The sequence below is a fragment of the Hemiscyllium ocellatum genome, chromosome 7, assembly GCF_020745735.1.
Source record: "Hemiscyllium ocellatum isolate sHemOce1 chromosome 7, sHemOce1.pat.X.cur, whole genome shotgun sequence".
NCBI classification, from domain to species: domain Eukaryota; kingdom Metazoa; phylum Chordata; class Chondrichthyes; order Orectolobiformes; family Hemiscylliidae; genus Hemiscyllium; species Hemiscyllium ocellatum.
The window spans coordinates 13,263,473-13,278,412 of NC_083407.1; the positions used below are offsets into that span (position 1 = coordinate 13,263,473).

General features: G+C 43.7%; 1 protein-coding gene across 3 annotated transcripts in view; it reads left to right on the plus strand.

Annotated features, from left to right (window-relative positions):
- sema5ba (sema domain, seven thrombospondin repeats (type 1 and type 1-like), transmembrane domain (TM) and short cytoplasmic domain, (semaphorin) 5Ba) overlaps positions 1-14,447 on the plus strand; it is a 339,576-nt gene extending 325,129 nt beyond the window's left edge. For 2 of the 3 annotated variants that reach the window (XM_060828274.1, XM_060828275.1), the window contains exon 23: positions 7,722-14,447. In XM_060828274.1, the coding sequence (XP_060684257.1) occupies positions 7,722-7,874 (153 nt within the window). In that variant the 3' untranslated portion in view covers positions 7,875-14,447. The remainder of the gene's footprint in view (positions 1-7,721) is intronic. The other variant, XM_060828276.1, reaches the window with a different exon arrangement.
- Positions 14,448-14,940: the final 493 nt, after the last annotated feature.

Sequence of the window (14,940 nt, forward strand, 5' to 3'; positions counted from 1 at the left end):
GCGGGAAAATGGAGGGAGTGATTTGCTCGTTTGAAGAGTCGGTGCAGACGAGATGGGCCGAATGGCCTCCTTTTGCAATGCTTCTGTGAAGTTGCTGGAGATCCTTGAAGGTCATCTCTTGAATGATACCCTCCAGAAGGAGGTCATTTGGTTCATCATGCCTGTGCCAAACCTTAAAAGAGCTGTCCAATTAACTGTTCTCCCCCTGGCCAACCCTTGCAGACCTGAAAATGTTTCTATGTTTGAGTATTTATTGGATTCCCTTCTGAAAGTTATGACTCAATCTGCTTCAATGGCAGATCAGATCAACTCACTGCCTTAAAAATAAGCCTTCTTGTCTTCTTTCCTTTACCAACTATCTATTATCCAAATCTTGAGGATTACTGACTCTTTTGTCAGTAGACACAGTTTCACCCATGTATCAAACCCTTTCAGAACTTTGAATATTTCCACTCAGCTTTCTGTGTTCTCAGGAGTGCAATCCCAGCATCTTCTGACTCTCCTCATATCGAAAATTGATTGGGTTGAGGTTAGTTCAAGGCCTGCCCCACCCCCATCTTCCCCATCGTAAACATTTGCAATACTTTGCCATTTTTAGGCAAATGATCACTAGGTAGGCTTCGAAAAGGAAATGGGGTAAAGAGAAGGGGGAGGCAATGGCCCAGGTGGATTATCGCTGGCTTGTTAATCTATTAATGTTCCAGGGACCTGGGCTCACTTCCTCTGGAATTCGGAGACTAATGATGACCATGAATTCACTGTAAATTGTTGGGAAAAGGACAATTGACATTTCGGGCCTAGCCCTTCATCAGGAAAGATAAAGGCTCCTGCCTGAAGCGTCGATTCTCCTGATCCTCAGACGCTGCATGACCTGCTGTGCTTTTCCAGCACTCCACACGGTCGACTCTGATCTCCAGCCATCTGCAGTCCTCACTTTCTCCTAATTGTTGGGAAAAACCCATCTGGTTCACTGATATTCTTTAGGGAAGGAGATTGCCATCCTTACTTAGTCTGGCCTATATGTGACTCCAGACAAATAGAAATATAGTTGACTCTTAACTGCCCTCTAAGGAATTAGGGATGGGCAATAAATGGTGGCTTAGTCAGTGATGTTCTCATCCCATGAGTGAATGTTTTAAAAAGCCAGTAGCAGTGGAATATTCTTTTCCATTCATGTGTCTTGGCATTATTAGCATATCCAGCATTTGTCACCCATCCCCAACTGCCCTTACATTGAATCTTTCTTTCTCAAATCCCAATGGAAGCAGAGTCTTGAATAATTTTAAGGCAGACACCATAAGACCATCACAAATAGGAGTAGGAGCAGGAGTGGGCTGTTTGAGCCCTTCATTGTATTTCTCATGTCCACTTTCCTGCACTTCCTCCTTAATTCTTGATTCCCCAACTGATCAAGAATCTATCTCAACCTTAAATAAATACAAGGACTCTGAGCTCACAGCTCCCTGTGGCCAGGAACTCCAAAGACTCAGAACTCTCTGAGAGAAGAAATTTCTCCTCATCTCAGCCCTAAGTTAGCTCCCTTTTATTCTGAGATGATACCCTCTGATCCTAGACTTTCCCATGAGGGGAAACATCCCTTTAGCTTTTACCCTGTTAACCCCTCTAGGAATCCTCAATATCTCAACAAGACTACCTCTCATTCATCTAAACTCCAATGATTCATGAGGTAGATCAATTCTTGGCAATGATGGGGGTGAAAGGTCACCGTGGGGGTAAGTGGGAATATGGAGTTGAGGGTATGCTCAGATCAGTCACGATCTTACTAACTGGTGGAGCAGGCTTGTCAGGCAGAATGGCCTCCTCCCACACTATCCCATCGACTTCACTCAATCCATTACTGTCTTCAAAGAGCTGACTCAAGCATGCTGGACTGAATGGCCTCATTCTATGCATGTGGGATTCTAAAAAAGAGCTGCAAAGAGCCCAGACTGTTAATGAGTTTGTTTTTTTTTGAGCGGGCAGGAGTGGAATTTGCTTTTGGTAATCCTGTTTATAATCAAGGCATCAAATCTGATTTATGCTTTGTTTAAACTGAAGGTTTATCTTTGTTGGCTAAAAGCCAAGCTTATTATAAAATTCCTGCACTAATCTTGTCTCCAGAGCGATGGCTTTTGTGGATTAATGCACTGTGCATTGTAAATGTATTATAAAGGAGAAAAAATTAGCTGTATGGACTTATTACAGATAAGCAGAGGAACCTGGTAACCTTCAGACAACTGCTGAAGACTATTACACAGCTTAGGTGGGACAGCAAGTTCTCAATGGGGACATCAGTACACACTGCACCCATCACATCATGATCTGTGTCATGCATTCAAGTATCATTCCAGAGACCTGAGTATAAAACGTAGGTTGACAGACCTTTGAGTACCGGGGTTGGGACATGATGTTGAGGTTGTGCAGGACATTGGTGAGACCTCTTCTGGAGTACTGTATTCAGTTTTGGTTGCCCTGTTATAGGATGGAAATTATTAAACTGGACAGGTTTCAGAAAAGATTGACCAGGATGTTACTGGGAATGGAAGGTTTCAGTTATAAAATTAGGCTGGAATCGGCTGTGCCTTTTTTCATTGGAGCGTAGGAGATTGAGAGATGACCTTATCGAGGTTCCTAAAGTAATGAGGGGCATAGCTAAGGTGAATAGCAAAGGTCTTATCCCTAGGGGTGCGGATGGTGGTGTTCAAAATGAGAGAAACTAGAGGGCATAGGTTCAAGGTGAGAGGAGAAAGATTTAAAAAGGACACAAGGGAAATTTTTTTATGCAGAGAGTGGTTAGTGTGTAGAATGAACTTCCAGAGGAAGTGGTGAATGCAGGTACAGTTGCAACATTTAAAAGACATTTGGGTAATTACATAAATAAGAAAGGTTTGGAGGGATATGGGCCAAACCAGGCAAGTGGGGCTAGTTTAGTTTGGGATTATGGTCCTTGTGGACTAACTGGACTGATGGATCAGTTTCCATGCTGTATGCCTCTATGAGAGAGAGAACCTGCACAGTTACTGCCTTTGCAGTTTTTGAATTCATGTGTCGCTGGACATCGGAGTGCATCTGGGAAAATTAACAATCAGTGAATTTCACAACTAATCTTGGAGGGACGGTTGGACAAAGTTAACAACACAGAATCAGATAAATTAATCATTGTTTTAAGTCTGTCCAACAGAAAGGCAGTGGGTTCTTTCTTGATTATATATCTTTGGAGATAAGTCTCTTGATTAAACTTAAAATATAAGCCATAACTATTAATTTAATCTGGTGCAGTGTTTTGTAGAGGAATAGGACAGTGTTATTTTCTGGGTTTGTAGATTGTGAAGAGCGAAAATGGCCTTTGCAGTGATATGTACTTCTTGTCAGATATGGGAGTTTAAAGAGAGTTTAGGGGTTACTGCGGATTATATCTGCCATAAATGCTGTTGGATGCGAACCTGATCAGATCGAATGGATCGGTTGGAGAGACAGTTAGAAGCAATGAGGAATTTGCAACAGCAACAGTATGTGATGGATGGCAGTTATAGGAAGGGGGGAAAGTCTCAGATACAGTCACATAGATGGGTTAACTCCAGAAAATGTAAGAGAGGTAGGCACCTAGACCAGGAGTCTTTTGTGGATATATCCATTTCAAACAGGTATGCTGTTTTGGAAAATGTAGGGGGTGATGGATTCTCAGGTGAATGTGGCATGAACAGCCGTGTTTCTGGTATTGAGATTCTGGCTCTAATGCAACGAGGGGTATGTTGGCTTCCAAGGGATCAATTGTGGTAGGGGATTCTGTAGTCAGAGGTACAGACAGATGTTTCTGTGGCCAGCAGAGAAAAAGCAGAATGGCGTGTTGTTTCCCTGGTGCCAGGATCAAGGATGTCTCAGCGAGGGTGCAGAATGTTCTCATGGGGGAGAGGGGCCAGCAAGAGGTCATTGTCCACATTGGAACCAACGATATAAGAAGAGAAAAGGTTGAGATTCTGAAGGGAGATTACAGAGAGTTAGGAAGAAATTTAAAAAGGAGATCCTCAAGGGTAGTAACTTCTGGATTACTCCCAGTGCTACGAGCTAGTGAGGGCAGGAATAGGAGGATAGAGCAGATGAATGCATGGCTGAGGAGCTGGTGTATGGGAGAAAGATTCACATTTTTGGATCATTGGAATCTCTTTTGGGGTAGAAGTGACCTGTATAAGAAGGACGGATTGCACCCACATTGGAAGGGGACTAATATACTGGCAGGGAAATTTGCTAGAACTGCTCAGGAGGATTTAAATTAGTAAGGTGGGGGGGGTGGGACTCAGGGAGATTGTGAGGGGGGGGAGGGGGGGACCCAGGGAGATTGTGAGGGAAGAGATCAATCTGAGACTGGTACAGTTGAGAATAGAAATGAGTCAAACAGTCAGGGCAGGCAGGGACAAGGTAGGACTAATAAATTAAACTGCATTTATTTCAATGCAAGGGGCCTAACAGGGAAGGCAGATGAACTCAGGGCATGGTTAGGAATATGGGACTGGGATATCTTAGCAATTATAGAAATGTGGGTCAAGGATGGAGAGGACTGGCAGCTTAATGTTCCAAGATAAAAAAACTACAGGAGGTCAGAAAAAGAGGCAAAAGAGGAGGGGGAGTGGCGTTTTTGATAATGGATAGCATTACAGCTGTGCTGAGGGAGGATATTCCCGGAAATACATCCAGGGAAGTTATTTGGGTGGGACTGAGAAATAAGAAAGGGATATAAAGGGATGATCCCTTATTGGGATTGTATTATAGACTCCCTAATAGTCTGAGGGAAATTGAGAAACAAACTTGTAAGGAGATCTCAGTTATCTGTAAGAATAATAGGGTAGTTATGGTAGGGGATTTTAACTTTCCAAACAAAGACTGGGACTGCCATAGTGTTAAAGGTTTAGATGGAGAGGAATTTGTTAAGTGCGGACAAGACAATTTTCTGATTCAGTACGTGGATGTACCTACTAGGGAAGGTGCAAAGCTTGACTTACTCTTGGGAAATAAGGCACAGCAGGTGACTGAGGTGTCAATGGGGAAGCACTTTGGGGCCAGCAACCATAGTTCTATTCGTTTTAAAATAGTGATGGAAAAGGATAGACCAGATCTAAAAGTTGAAGTTCTAATTTGGAGAAAGGTCAATTTTGATGCAACTTGGCAAGAACTTTCAAAAGCTGATTGGAGGCAAATGTTTGTAGGTAAAGGGACGGCTGGAAAATGGGAAACCTTCAGAAAAGAGATAACGAGAATCCAGAGAAAGTATATTCCTGTCAGGATGAAAGGGAAGGCTGGTAGGTATAGGGAATGCTGGATGACTAAAGAAATTGAGGGTTTGGTTAAGGAAGCATATGTCAGTTATAGACAGGATAGATCGAGTGAATCCTGAGAGTATAAAGAAAGTAGGAGTATACTTAAGAGGGAAATTAGGAGGGCAAAAAGGGGACATGAGATAGTTTTGGCAAATAGAATTAAGGAGAATCCAAAGGGTTTTTACAAGTATGTTAAGGACAAAAGGGTAACTAGGGAGAGAATAGGGCCCCTTAAAGATCAGCAAGGTGGCCTTTGTGTGGAGCTGCAGAAAATGGGGGAAATACTAAATGAGTATTTTGCATCAGTATTTATTGTGGAAAAGGGTGTGGAAGATATTGACTGTGGGGAAATCGATGGTGACATCTTGCAAAATGTCCAGATTACAGAGAAGGAAGTGCTGGATGTCTTGAAACGGTTAAAAATGGATAAATCCCCAGGACCTGATCAGGTGTACCCGAGAACTCTGTGGGAAGCTAGAGAAGTGATTGCTAGGCCCCTTGCTGAGATATTTGTATCATCGATAGTCACAGGTGAGGTGCCGGAAGACTGGCTGTTGGCTAACATGGTGCCACTGTTTAAGAAGGGTGGTAAAGACAAGCCAGGGAACTAAAGACCGGTGAGCCTGACCTCGGTGGTGGGCAGGTTGTTGGAGGGAATCCTGAGGGACAGGATGTACATTTGTTGGAAAGGCAAGGACTGATTAGAGATAGTCAACATGGCTTTGTCCGTGAGAATTCATGTCTCACAAACTTGATTGAGTTTTTTGAAGAAGTAACAAAGAGGATTGATGAGGGCAGAGCGGTAGCTGTGATCCAAATGGACTTCAGTAAGGCATTCGACAAGGTTCCCCATGGGAGACTGATTAGCAAGGTTAGATCTAATGGAATACAGGGGGAACTAGCCATTGGATACAGAACTGGCTCAATGGTAGAAGACAGAGGGTGGTGGTGGAAGGTTGTTTTTCAGACTGGAAGCCTGTGACCAGTGGAGTGCCACAAGGATCAGTGCTGGGTTCTCTACTTTTTGTCATTTACATAAATGATTTGGATGTGAGCATAAGAGGTGCAGTTAGTAAGTTTGCAGATGACACCAAAATTGGAGGTGTAGTGGACAGCAAAGAGGGTTACCTCAGATTACAACAGGATCTGGACCAGATGGGCCAATGGGCTGAGAAGTGACAGATAAATGCAAAGTGCTGCATTTTTGGAAAGCAAATCTTAGCAGGACTTACACAATTAATGGTAAGGTCCTAGGGAGTGTTGCTGAACAAAGAAACCTTGGAGTGCAGGTTCATAGCTCCTTGAAAGTGGAGTCGCAGGTAGATAGGATAGTGAAGAAGGCACTTGGTATGCTTTCCTTTATCGGAAAGATGTTGTGAAAGTTGAAAGGGTTCAGAAAGGATTTACAAGGATGTTGCCAGGGTTGGAGGATTTGAGCTATAGGAAGAGGCCAAACAGGCTGGAGCTGTTTTCCCTGGAGCGTCAGAGGCTGAGGGGTAACCTTATAGAGGTTTACAAAATTATGAGGGGCATGGATAGGGTAAATCGGCAAAGTCTTTTCCCTGCGGTCGGGCAGGCCAGAACTAGAGGGCATAGGTTTAGGGTGAGAGGGGAAAGATATCAAAGAGACCTAAGGGGCAACTTTTTCACACAGAGGGTGGTACGTGTCTGGAATGAGCTGCCAGAGGATGTGGAGGAGGCTGTACAATTGCAACATTTAATAGGCATTTGGATGTGTATATGAATAGGAAGGGTTTGGAGGGATATGGGCTAGGTGCTGGTAGGTGGGACTAGATTGGGTTGGGATATCTGTTCGGCATGGACAGGTTGGACCGAAGGGTCTGTTTCCATGCTGTACACCTCTGTGACTCTGATTCTATGACATTCTCAGTGCTAAAGAGAGTCGGAGGACTTTTTTCTCATTGGAGACATGAAATGTTTGCTCTCTCAGTCATACATTCGCCACCTTGGTCACTAATTTGAAGGAGCTTTGAGGGGAGCTCATCCGGCCATATTTAACCTCAAATGACCTTATTAGAACAGATTTCCTTGCCGTTTATCTTGCTTGTGGGATCTTGCTATGTGCAAGCTAACTGGATCACACAGGAGAAGGTGAGCACTGCAGATGCTGGAGATCAGAGCTGAAAATGTGTTGCTGGAAAAGCGCAGCAGGTCAGGCAGCATCCAAGGAGCAGGAGAATCGACGTTTCGGGCATGAGCCCTTCTTCAGGAATGATTCACACAACCGAGGCACTCCTGTGAACGGTGCTGGATAACTGTATTTGTTTTAAGTTCCTTTCATGATTTTCTTTTAAAAATCCAACTATGAAACAGTTTGTTTAAATTGCCTGATGTTGCTGTACACCTAAGCAAACCAAGACACTTATTTGGTTCTTTATTTCACCCTAGACGCTGAACAAAAACAATTTGATTCCTGATGACCGAAGCAACTATTTCTCCTCTCTGCAGCAGACCAATGTGTACACCACGACGTATTATCCCAGCACCCTGAATAAATATGACTATCGACCTGAATCCTCATCTGGAAGAACCTATACCTAAGACGTTCCAAGTGGACTTTTCCTGGAAAGAAACCACAAAAGGACTCTGCTCACCCAGCTCCCCTGGCACGCCGCAAGTGAACCTGTAACCATAGCAACCACCCATAATCGAGTCATAACCAGTCCAAATTTCGTGCAGTCAGTCCTTCATTAAAAAACTTGCACCCTTCAAGGTCCACAGGTCAGCCATCGAGACTTCTTTACGACTTAAAAGAAACATTGTCTGCTACGGATTTTGTGTGTTTTTTCTTCGTTCATGGAACCCCCCCCCCCCAACGATGAGAGAGACTTCTTTTTTTTGCGGGGAGGGGGAATAAAGAAAGACGTTGGCGGAGACAAGATGGCCTCCGCAGTGGCCGAACAAGACAGTTAACTGCCACACAGCAACGTGTCACCTCTTGTGAAACTAGATCGGCCGAGGATTTCTTCACATTGGTACTACAGGTGGCTCTGAAAATGTGACCATAGCATCTAGGTACAGAAATACTCCTGCGCTACTGAGGAATCGTTATTTTTTATTGTCATTTGAAAGTTTATGACTTTCTTCTGTATTCCCCACTTCCCCTCCCCTTTCAGTATTAATTTTCAGATGTGGAACCTAACATTGGCGAAATGTAGCTGTATTTACAGAAACCATCTGTTTGATTTGATAGCTCCATTACCCTATTTTTTGCTACACCCAAACCTCCTCCCACCCTATTTCACTTGCCAACAGTTCAAAAAAGAAACCATTGAAATGTTCTTTATTTTTTTAAACTGATTTTTTATTGTGCTCCTTGCCTGGCTTTCAGGATTGTTTCATTGTTTCTTCTATTTTTGTCCTCACTTGCATTCCCATGATTGGCATTTTGACACTTTTAACCGATTGGTGAAATTTTAATAGTGAATAATCCGCAGATGGTGAACAGAGGGGTGAACAATGGTCCTATTCATGGTTAAAGGGCACCAGGTAAATTTAAGTGCACAATCCAGCAAAATAATTTGAGGGCTGCCCTCCGGTAATTCAGTTCTGTTCATTTAATGCACCCTGGTTTGGATATGCTTCACATTTTTATAATCAGCAGGTTTAAGATGCTATTTCACCACAATTTCATCTGCTTCATTGGAATCTGTAGCTCAAAGGAATTATTCTAACGTGCAAAAGTGATGGAGAAATACAAAGAAGAATCATTGGTTGTACTGGCGGAGAATTCTACAAATGTAGCTAAATGTGAGATTGCCCTGGTAATCCTTCCTATATTCTCTTCAGCTTCTTAACTATCCCATATCTGATCCTTTAGAAAGAGAGGGCTAGGGTGTTCCAAGGTGTTGGCTATATTTAGAGTACGGATTTACCATGGATTCTTTGAAATGATAAGGCCCAGGTACGTTGCTTGCACTGTGAGCTGAAACTTGCCCTCACCCTCCATGGTAGTGGCTCAGAAAACTCAAAAACTTTCCCTTTCCTCCCACACCACTCTTCTCCTGACGAGCTCAGCCTAATAAAACGTTCTGTTGAACGTTTACCGAAGGACATTTCAGGAGCTGGACAGTGTCCTGAGCTCTGACTTAAAGCTCCCCAAGTAAAACGAGAAAGTTTGCTTCTTAACCTGTGGCTAACGGTTTTGCTTATCGGTTACCAATTTGATCTCCTGTGGCAAGTTATTTATGTTTGATGCCCATTGAGATACAGTTGGAAGCTGTGCCAATGTACGCATGCTGTAACAGTGTAACTGAGCAAAACTGAGTTGGAGGAGCCAGCCAATCTTGTATTCCACAGGAATCTCTGCTGCCCCTTATATTTGAGCCCGAATTTCTGTTCACTGATTACAGTGGAAACCAATTCTCACGTACCAAATCAACCAATTGGGTTCTCTTAAAGAGAAGAATTCTTAATTTTCCCACATGATCCATGTACATGGAAAGGCAGCTATGAAGTTACCTGCACCGGGGTATATCTAAATAGCTAAAAGAATCAATCATGATGGTACACTGCCTGAACTTTATACTTTCCATGAATTTTATACTTTCGCTGTCAGATTTCTGTGCTGGATCTTTCTCACGTGGCTATACCAATCTGTGATCTGCTAGTTTAGGTTGGCCGTACTTACACAAGATACAAAAAGATGTATTGAGGTGAGGTTGGTTGGTGAACCTGCCCTAGATTGTACATGATACAAGAACATGTATGCTGTTTTGAAGTTATCTGAACCAAGGAACCATCAATGCGGATGAGAAGCTAAACCTCCCATTGTGGTTTTCAAGACTGCACATTGCCTCAGCCTCACGAGGGCTCTCATCCTATTTCTGTAACTCTCTCTATAGTCCTCTGCAGTCCTCCAGTGCTATTCTCCAGTTGCATCCCCTTTGATAGTCATTCTATCATTGTTGAACATGCCTGCTGTTGCCTGGGCCTTAAGCTCCTCCCCTCTTTTTTGTCTCCTCCCTCACTACCTTTAAGACACTCCTTAAAGGCTACCTCTTTGACCATAACTGCAGTCAACTGTCCTACTGCCTCCTTATGTGACTCAATGTCAAATTTTGTTTAGATAACACTTCCCGTGAATTGGCTTTGGAAGTTTTATTGTTTCGGCAAAGGTGCTATACAAATGTGGGTTGTTGTGTTGAAGTGGAAATATTGTTCCCATCTTTGTCCTACTTTTCCTGGCTTATCAGGAACTGTGAATGCCTGCCTTTAAGTAGAACATGCATTGTGTAAAGTGAATATTAATGCGGTGCAAGACTGTGAAATGTGGTGACAATTCTGGCGTGCCTTAGTTTTGTTGACCTCTGTAAATTGTCCTTGTTTCATCTAATAATTCTATTCGCAGAAGCCTTACTGGGCATTTACTGGCTTCCAGCTCATTTATCTTCCCTTGTAGACAGAGTGGGGGTTGGTGGGCAGTGAAGATAATTGTGTTGGTCTAATGGCCACCAGGAACAGTAATACTTACCAGCTGGTATATCATGAATGTATACGTTTCTGAATCCCTAACTGCGATAAGTAAGTACAGCACTTTGTGGTTGCCATTAATGAACTTGCACTGGGGTTGAACCAATGTGATGTTAGTTAGGCCAAAGTTACAGTGCTGTGTCAGTTCTAGTCACCACACTGTACAAAGGGTGTGACTGCATTAGAGAGGGCGCAGAGGAGATTCACCAGGGTAGACTAGAGGTTCTCACCCATAAAGATCTGGAGACAAATGGAGTTGTTTTCCTTCGAGCAGAGAAGGCTGAGGGATGGGGATCTGATTGAGAGCTACAAAGTTCAAAGGGCACAGATGGGGTACAGGGGGAGAAACTTTCCCTCCTAGTAGAGCGTCTACAACCAAGGGACATGAGGTTTTAAGGTAAGGAGCAGGAGATTTAAAGGGGATTTGAGGAAAGTTTTCTCATCCAGCGGGTTGTGGTTACCTGGAACTCATTGCCTGAAAAGGTGGTAGAGGCTTGAACCCTCAAGGCGCTAAAGAATTATTTAGATGAGCACTTGAAATGCCAGAGCATACAAGGCTATGAGCCAAGTGTTGGGAATTGTGATTAGAGTAAATGGATGCTTGATGACCAGCATAAAACACAGTGGGCTGAATATTCATAAGAACATAAGAAATAGGAAAAGGATTCGGCCATTTGGGTCATCTGTCTTTTCTTGTGCTATAAAAACTCTAGGATTCTGTGACTCTCCATCCAATCAAAACGTAGTTTGGGAAAAGAGTTGCCTCACGGTGGCCAATGGAAATATGTTATGTGCGCTAACCTCAAGAGTTGCTCCAATCATTACTCCCAAACATTGAGTTGAATAGATGTTGAGAAGCTCGAAGTGAGTGTAGTGAATTAAGACATATCCTTAAGTTAGTTGTAAGCCCTGGACTCAATGATCCTTTAGATGAAAGTGAGGATTGCTGATGCTGGAGATTAGAGTCGAGAGTGTGGTGCTGGAAAAGCACAACAGATCAGGCAGCATCCAAGGAGCATGGGGAGCATTCCTGATGAAGGGCTTTTGCCCGAAACATTGATTCTCCTGTTCCTCAGATGCTGCCTGACTTGCTGTGCTTTTCCAGCAACACACTATCGACTGAATGATCCATTGATCTACATATTTCTCTCAACACCATTAGGGTTCTTTGTCAAATAAGCTGTTTTCCCTGGAGCACCGGAGGCTGAGTCATGACCTTATAGAGGTTAATAAAATCATGATAAGGTAAATAAATAAGGTCTTTTCCCTGGGATGGGAGAGACCAGAACTCAAGGGCATAGGTTTAAGGTGAGAGGGGAAAGATTAAAAAGGGACCTAAGGGGCAAAAGTTTCATGCAGAGGGTGGTGTGTGTATGGAATGAGCTGCCAGAGGAAGTGGTGGAGGCTGATACAATTACAGCATTCAAAAGGCTACTGGATGGGTATGAATAGGAAGGGTTCAGAGGGAAAAGGGCCAAGTGCTAGCAAATGGGAGTAGATTAGTTTAGGATATCTGGTCGGCATGGATGGTCTATTTCCATGCTGTACATCTCTATGACTCTATGACTGTAAGTCAGGCCCCTGTTCATTTGTGAGGCTAAAGGATGAATGCTGAGGGAATTGGCAATGTCATGATACTCCTTAAAATTTGGCAGTTGATGGGACGCCGAGACAAAGTAGTTTGTACTTTATCTTGGGCTCTGGCCCAGTGCTTGTGTGCAGACACTGGTTTGAAATGTTGATGAGGCTTGCTGTCACCTAGTTTGAATTTGAGAAGCTGAGGTTGTTCTCCTTAGAGCAGAGAAAGTCAAGGTGAAATTTGATCAAGGCGATCAAAATCATGAGGGAGCCCTGGATGGAGTAGACATAGAGAAACGATTCCCATTGGCCTAAGGGTCATGAACCAGAGGAGACCATTTGAAGATGTGTGGTGGGAGAACAATAGTGACAGAAGAAGGACGTTCTTTTAACTCAGCAAGTGGTTAAGATTCAGAATGCACTTCCTGAGAAGGTGGTGGAGATGGGTTCATTAGGAGCTTTTGAAAGGAGTTTGGACACATAGATGAAGAAAAAGAAATTGTAGCATTGTGAAGAAAGGAAAATGTGGGGTAGCTGGATTGTGCAAGCAGAGACCCAGCAAGGATAGAATGGCCTCTTTTTGTGTTTCGGTCATTCGATGATTCTACAAAAAGAACACCTTTGCCATCTTAATCTGTGAATGCACAATATAATTTGATACTGAAGCTTTATGGGTCAGGAAGCCCCTAAGTGTGACTCCTGACCTGTGCCAAGTCCTTCCAAGAGAGATTATGATTGGTGCTAACAATCTCAACCTTGGCATGGGAAAATTCAACCGTGATGATGCAGTTCTGAATTGTTTGCTGAATGATCTAGATTGTTTTATAGGGTGACTACTCCAATGCCTTACTGACTAATCTCTCACCTTGCACACACCATATATTAGTACTTAATCCATAATCCTACTGACGGTATTCTCATTCACTTCAAATTCTGTTCTCCTATCACTCCTTTGCTTGCTAACCTACCTTGGTTCCCAGGGCAAAAACACCTAAAATTCAACACTTTGCATTCATAATAATTCTTATTGCTGTTTCTGTAATGCCACCAACACTGCAACCCATCAAACACTTAACGTTCTTTGAATTCTGGCGCATCCCTATTTCCTTCCTGATTGGTCATCATGCCTCCAGCTGTCTAGGCCCTGAACTCCTGAATTCCCTCCCTAAACCTGTCCACCGCTCTTTTAAGGTGCTCTTAAGACCTACTTCTTCGACCAACCTTTGGGGCACCCGCCTGAAGATCTCCTCACATTGTGTGCTATCCCACGAAGTGCCTTGCAAGGTTTTCTGAGGAGAAAGGCATTATATAAATGCAAGTTGTTGTCACATGGATGCAGAGGTACTGCCCATGGGGAAAAGGGGGGCAAGCATGGGGAATTGAATGGAACAAATGCAGGCAGTGTCATCTGAAACAAATGCCCCTTGTAGCTCTCCAGCCGAGTTTATCTACAAGAACAAATGCAGCATCTGTTCATGTTGGAATGGGGCAACCATCAGTCAGCAAGAACATTCCCAACAGATGCGTAACTTATAAGCCCCACCTCATGCTCTCGTTCATCAGGACCCAGACCTAGAAATCTGGATGAACAACATGGGCGGCACGGTGGCACAGTGGTTAGCACTGCTGTCTCACAGCGTTTGAGACCCGGGTTCAATTCCCGACTCAGGCGAGTGACTGTGTGGAGTTTGCACGTTCTCCCCGTGTCTGCGTGGGTTTCCTCTGGGTGCTCCGGTTTCCTCCCACAGTCCAAAGATGTGCGGGTCAGGTGAATTGGCCATGCTAAATTGCCTGTAGTGTTAGGTAAGGGGTAAATGTAGGGGTATGGGTGGGTTGCGCTTCGGCGGGTCGGTGTGGACTTGTTGGGCCGAAGGGCCTGTTTCCACACTGTAAGTAATCTAAAAAAAAACAATCTGCAAAATATATCAGGAGAGAATTGACAGATGTAATCACTTAGTGTAAAAAGTGAGGTCTGCAGATGCTGGAGATCAGAGCTGAAAATGTGTTGCTGGTTAAAGCACAGCAGGTTAGGCAGCATCCAAGGAACAGGAAATTCATCCTGATGAAGGGCTCTGGCCCGAAACGTCGAATTTCCTGTTCCTTGGATGCTGCCTAACCTGCTGTGCCTTAACCAGCAACACATTTTCAGATGTAATCACTTAGACAAAGAGTCTCTGATGAAGGCTGGGATATATGTACAGAAACACTATCCTATGCTCTTGTGACTTTAAGCTGACCATGCGGCATAGGAATAGAAGTGGGCCATTCAGCCCATTGAATCTGATGCACCATTCAGTGATAATCCTGAACTCCACTCGCCTGCCTTTTCCCCATCACCCTTGATTCCCTTCGTGATTAAAAATCTGTCTGTCTCAGCTTTCAATGTACTTAATGATCAATCCTCAACAGCTCTCTGCAGTAAAGGATTCCATAGATTCACTACCCTCTGAGAGATGAAATTCTCCTCACCTCTGTCTTAAATGGACGACCCGTTATTCTGAGATTATGTGCCCAGTCCTTGACTCTCCCAAAGGGGAGAACTACCTTCCTGCATCTA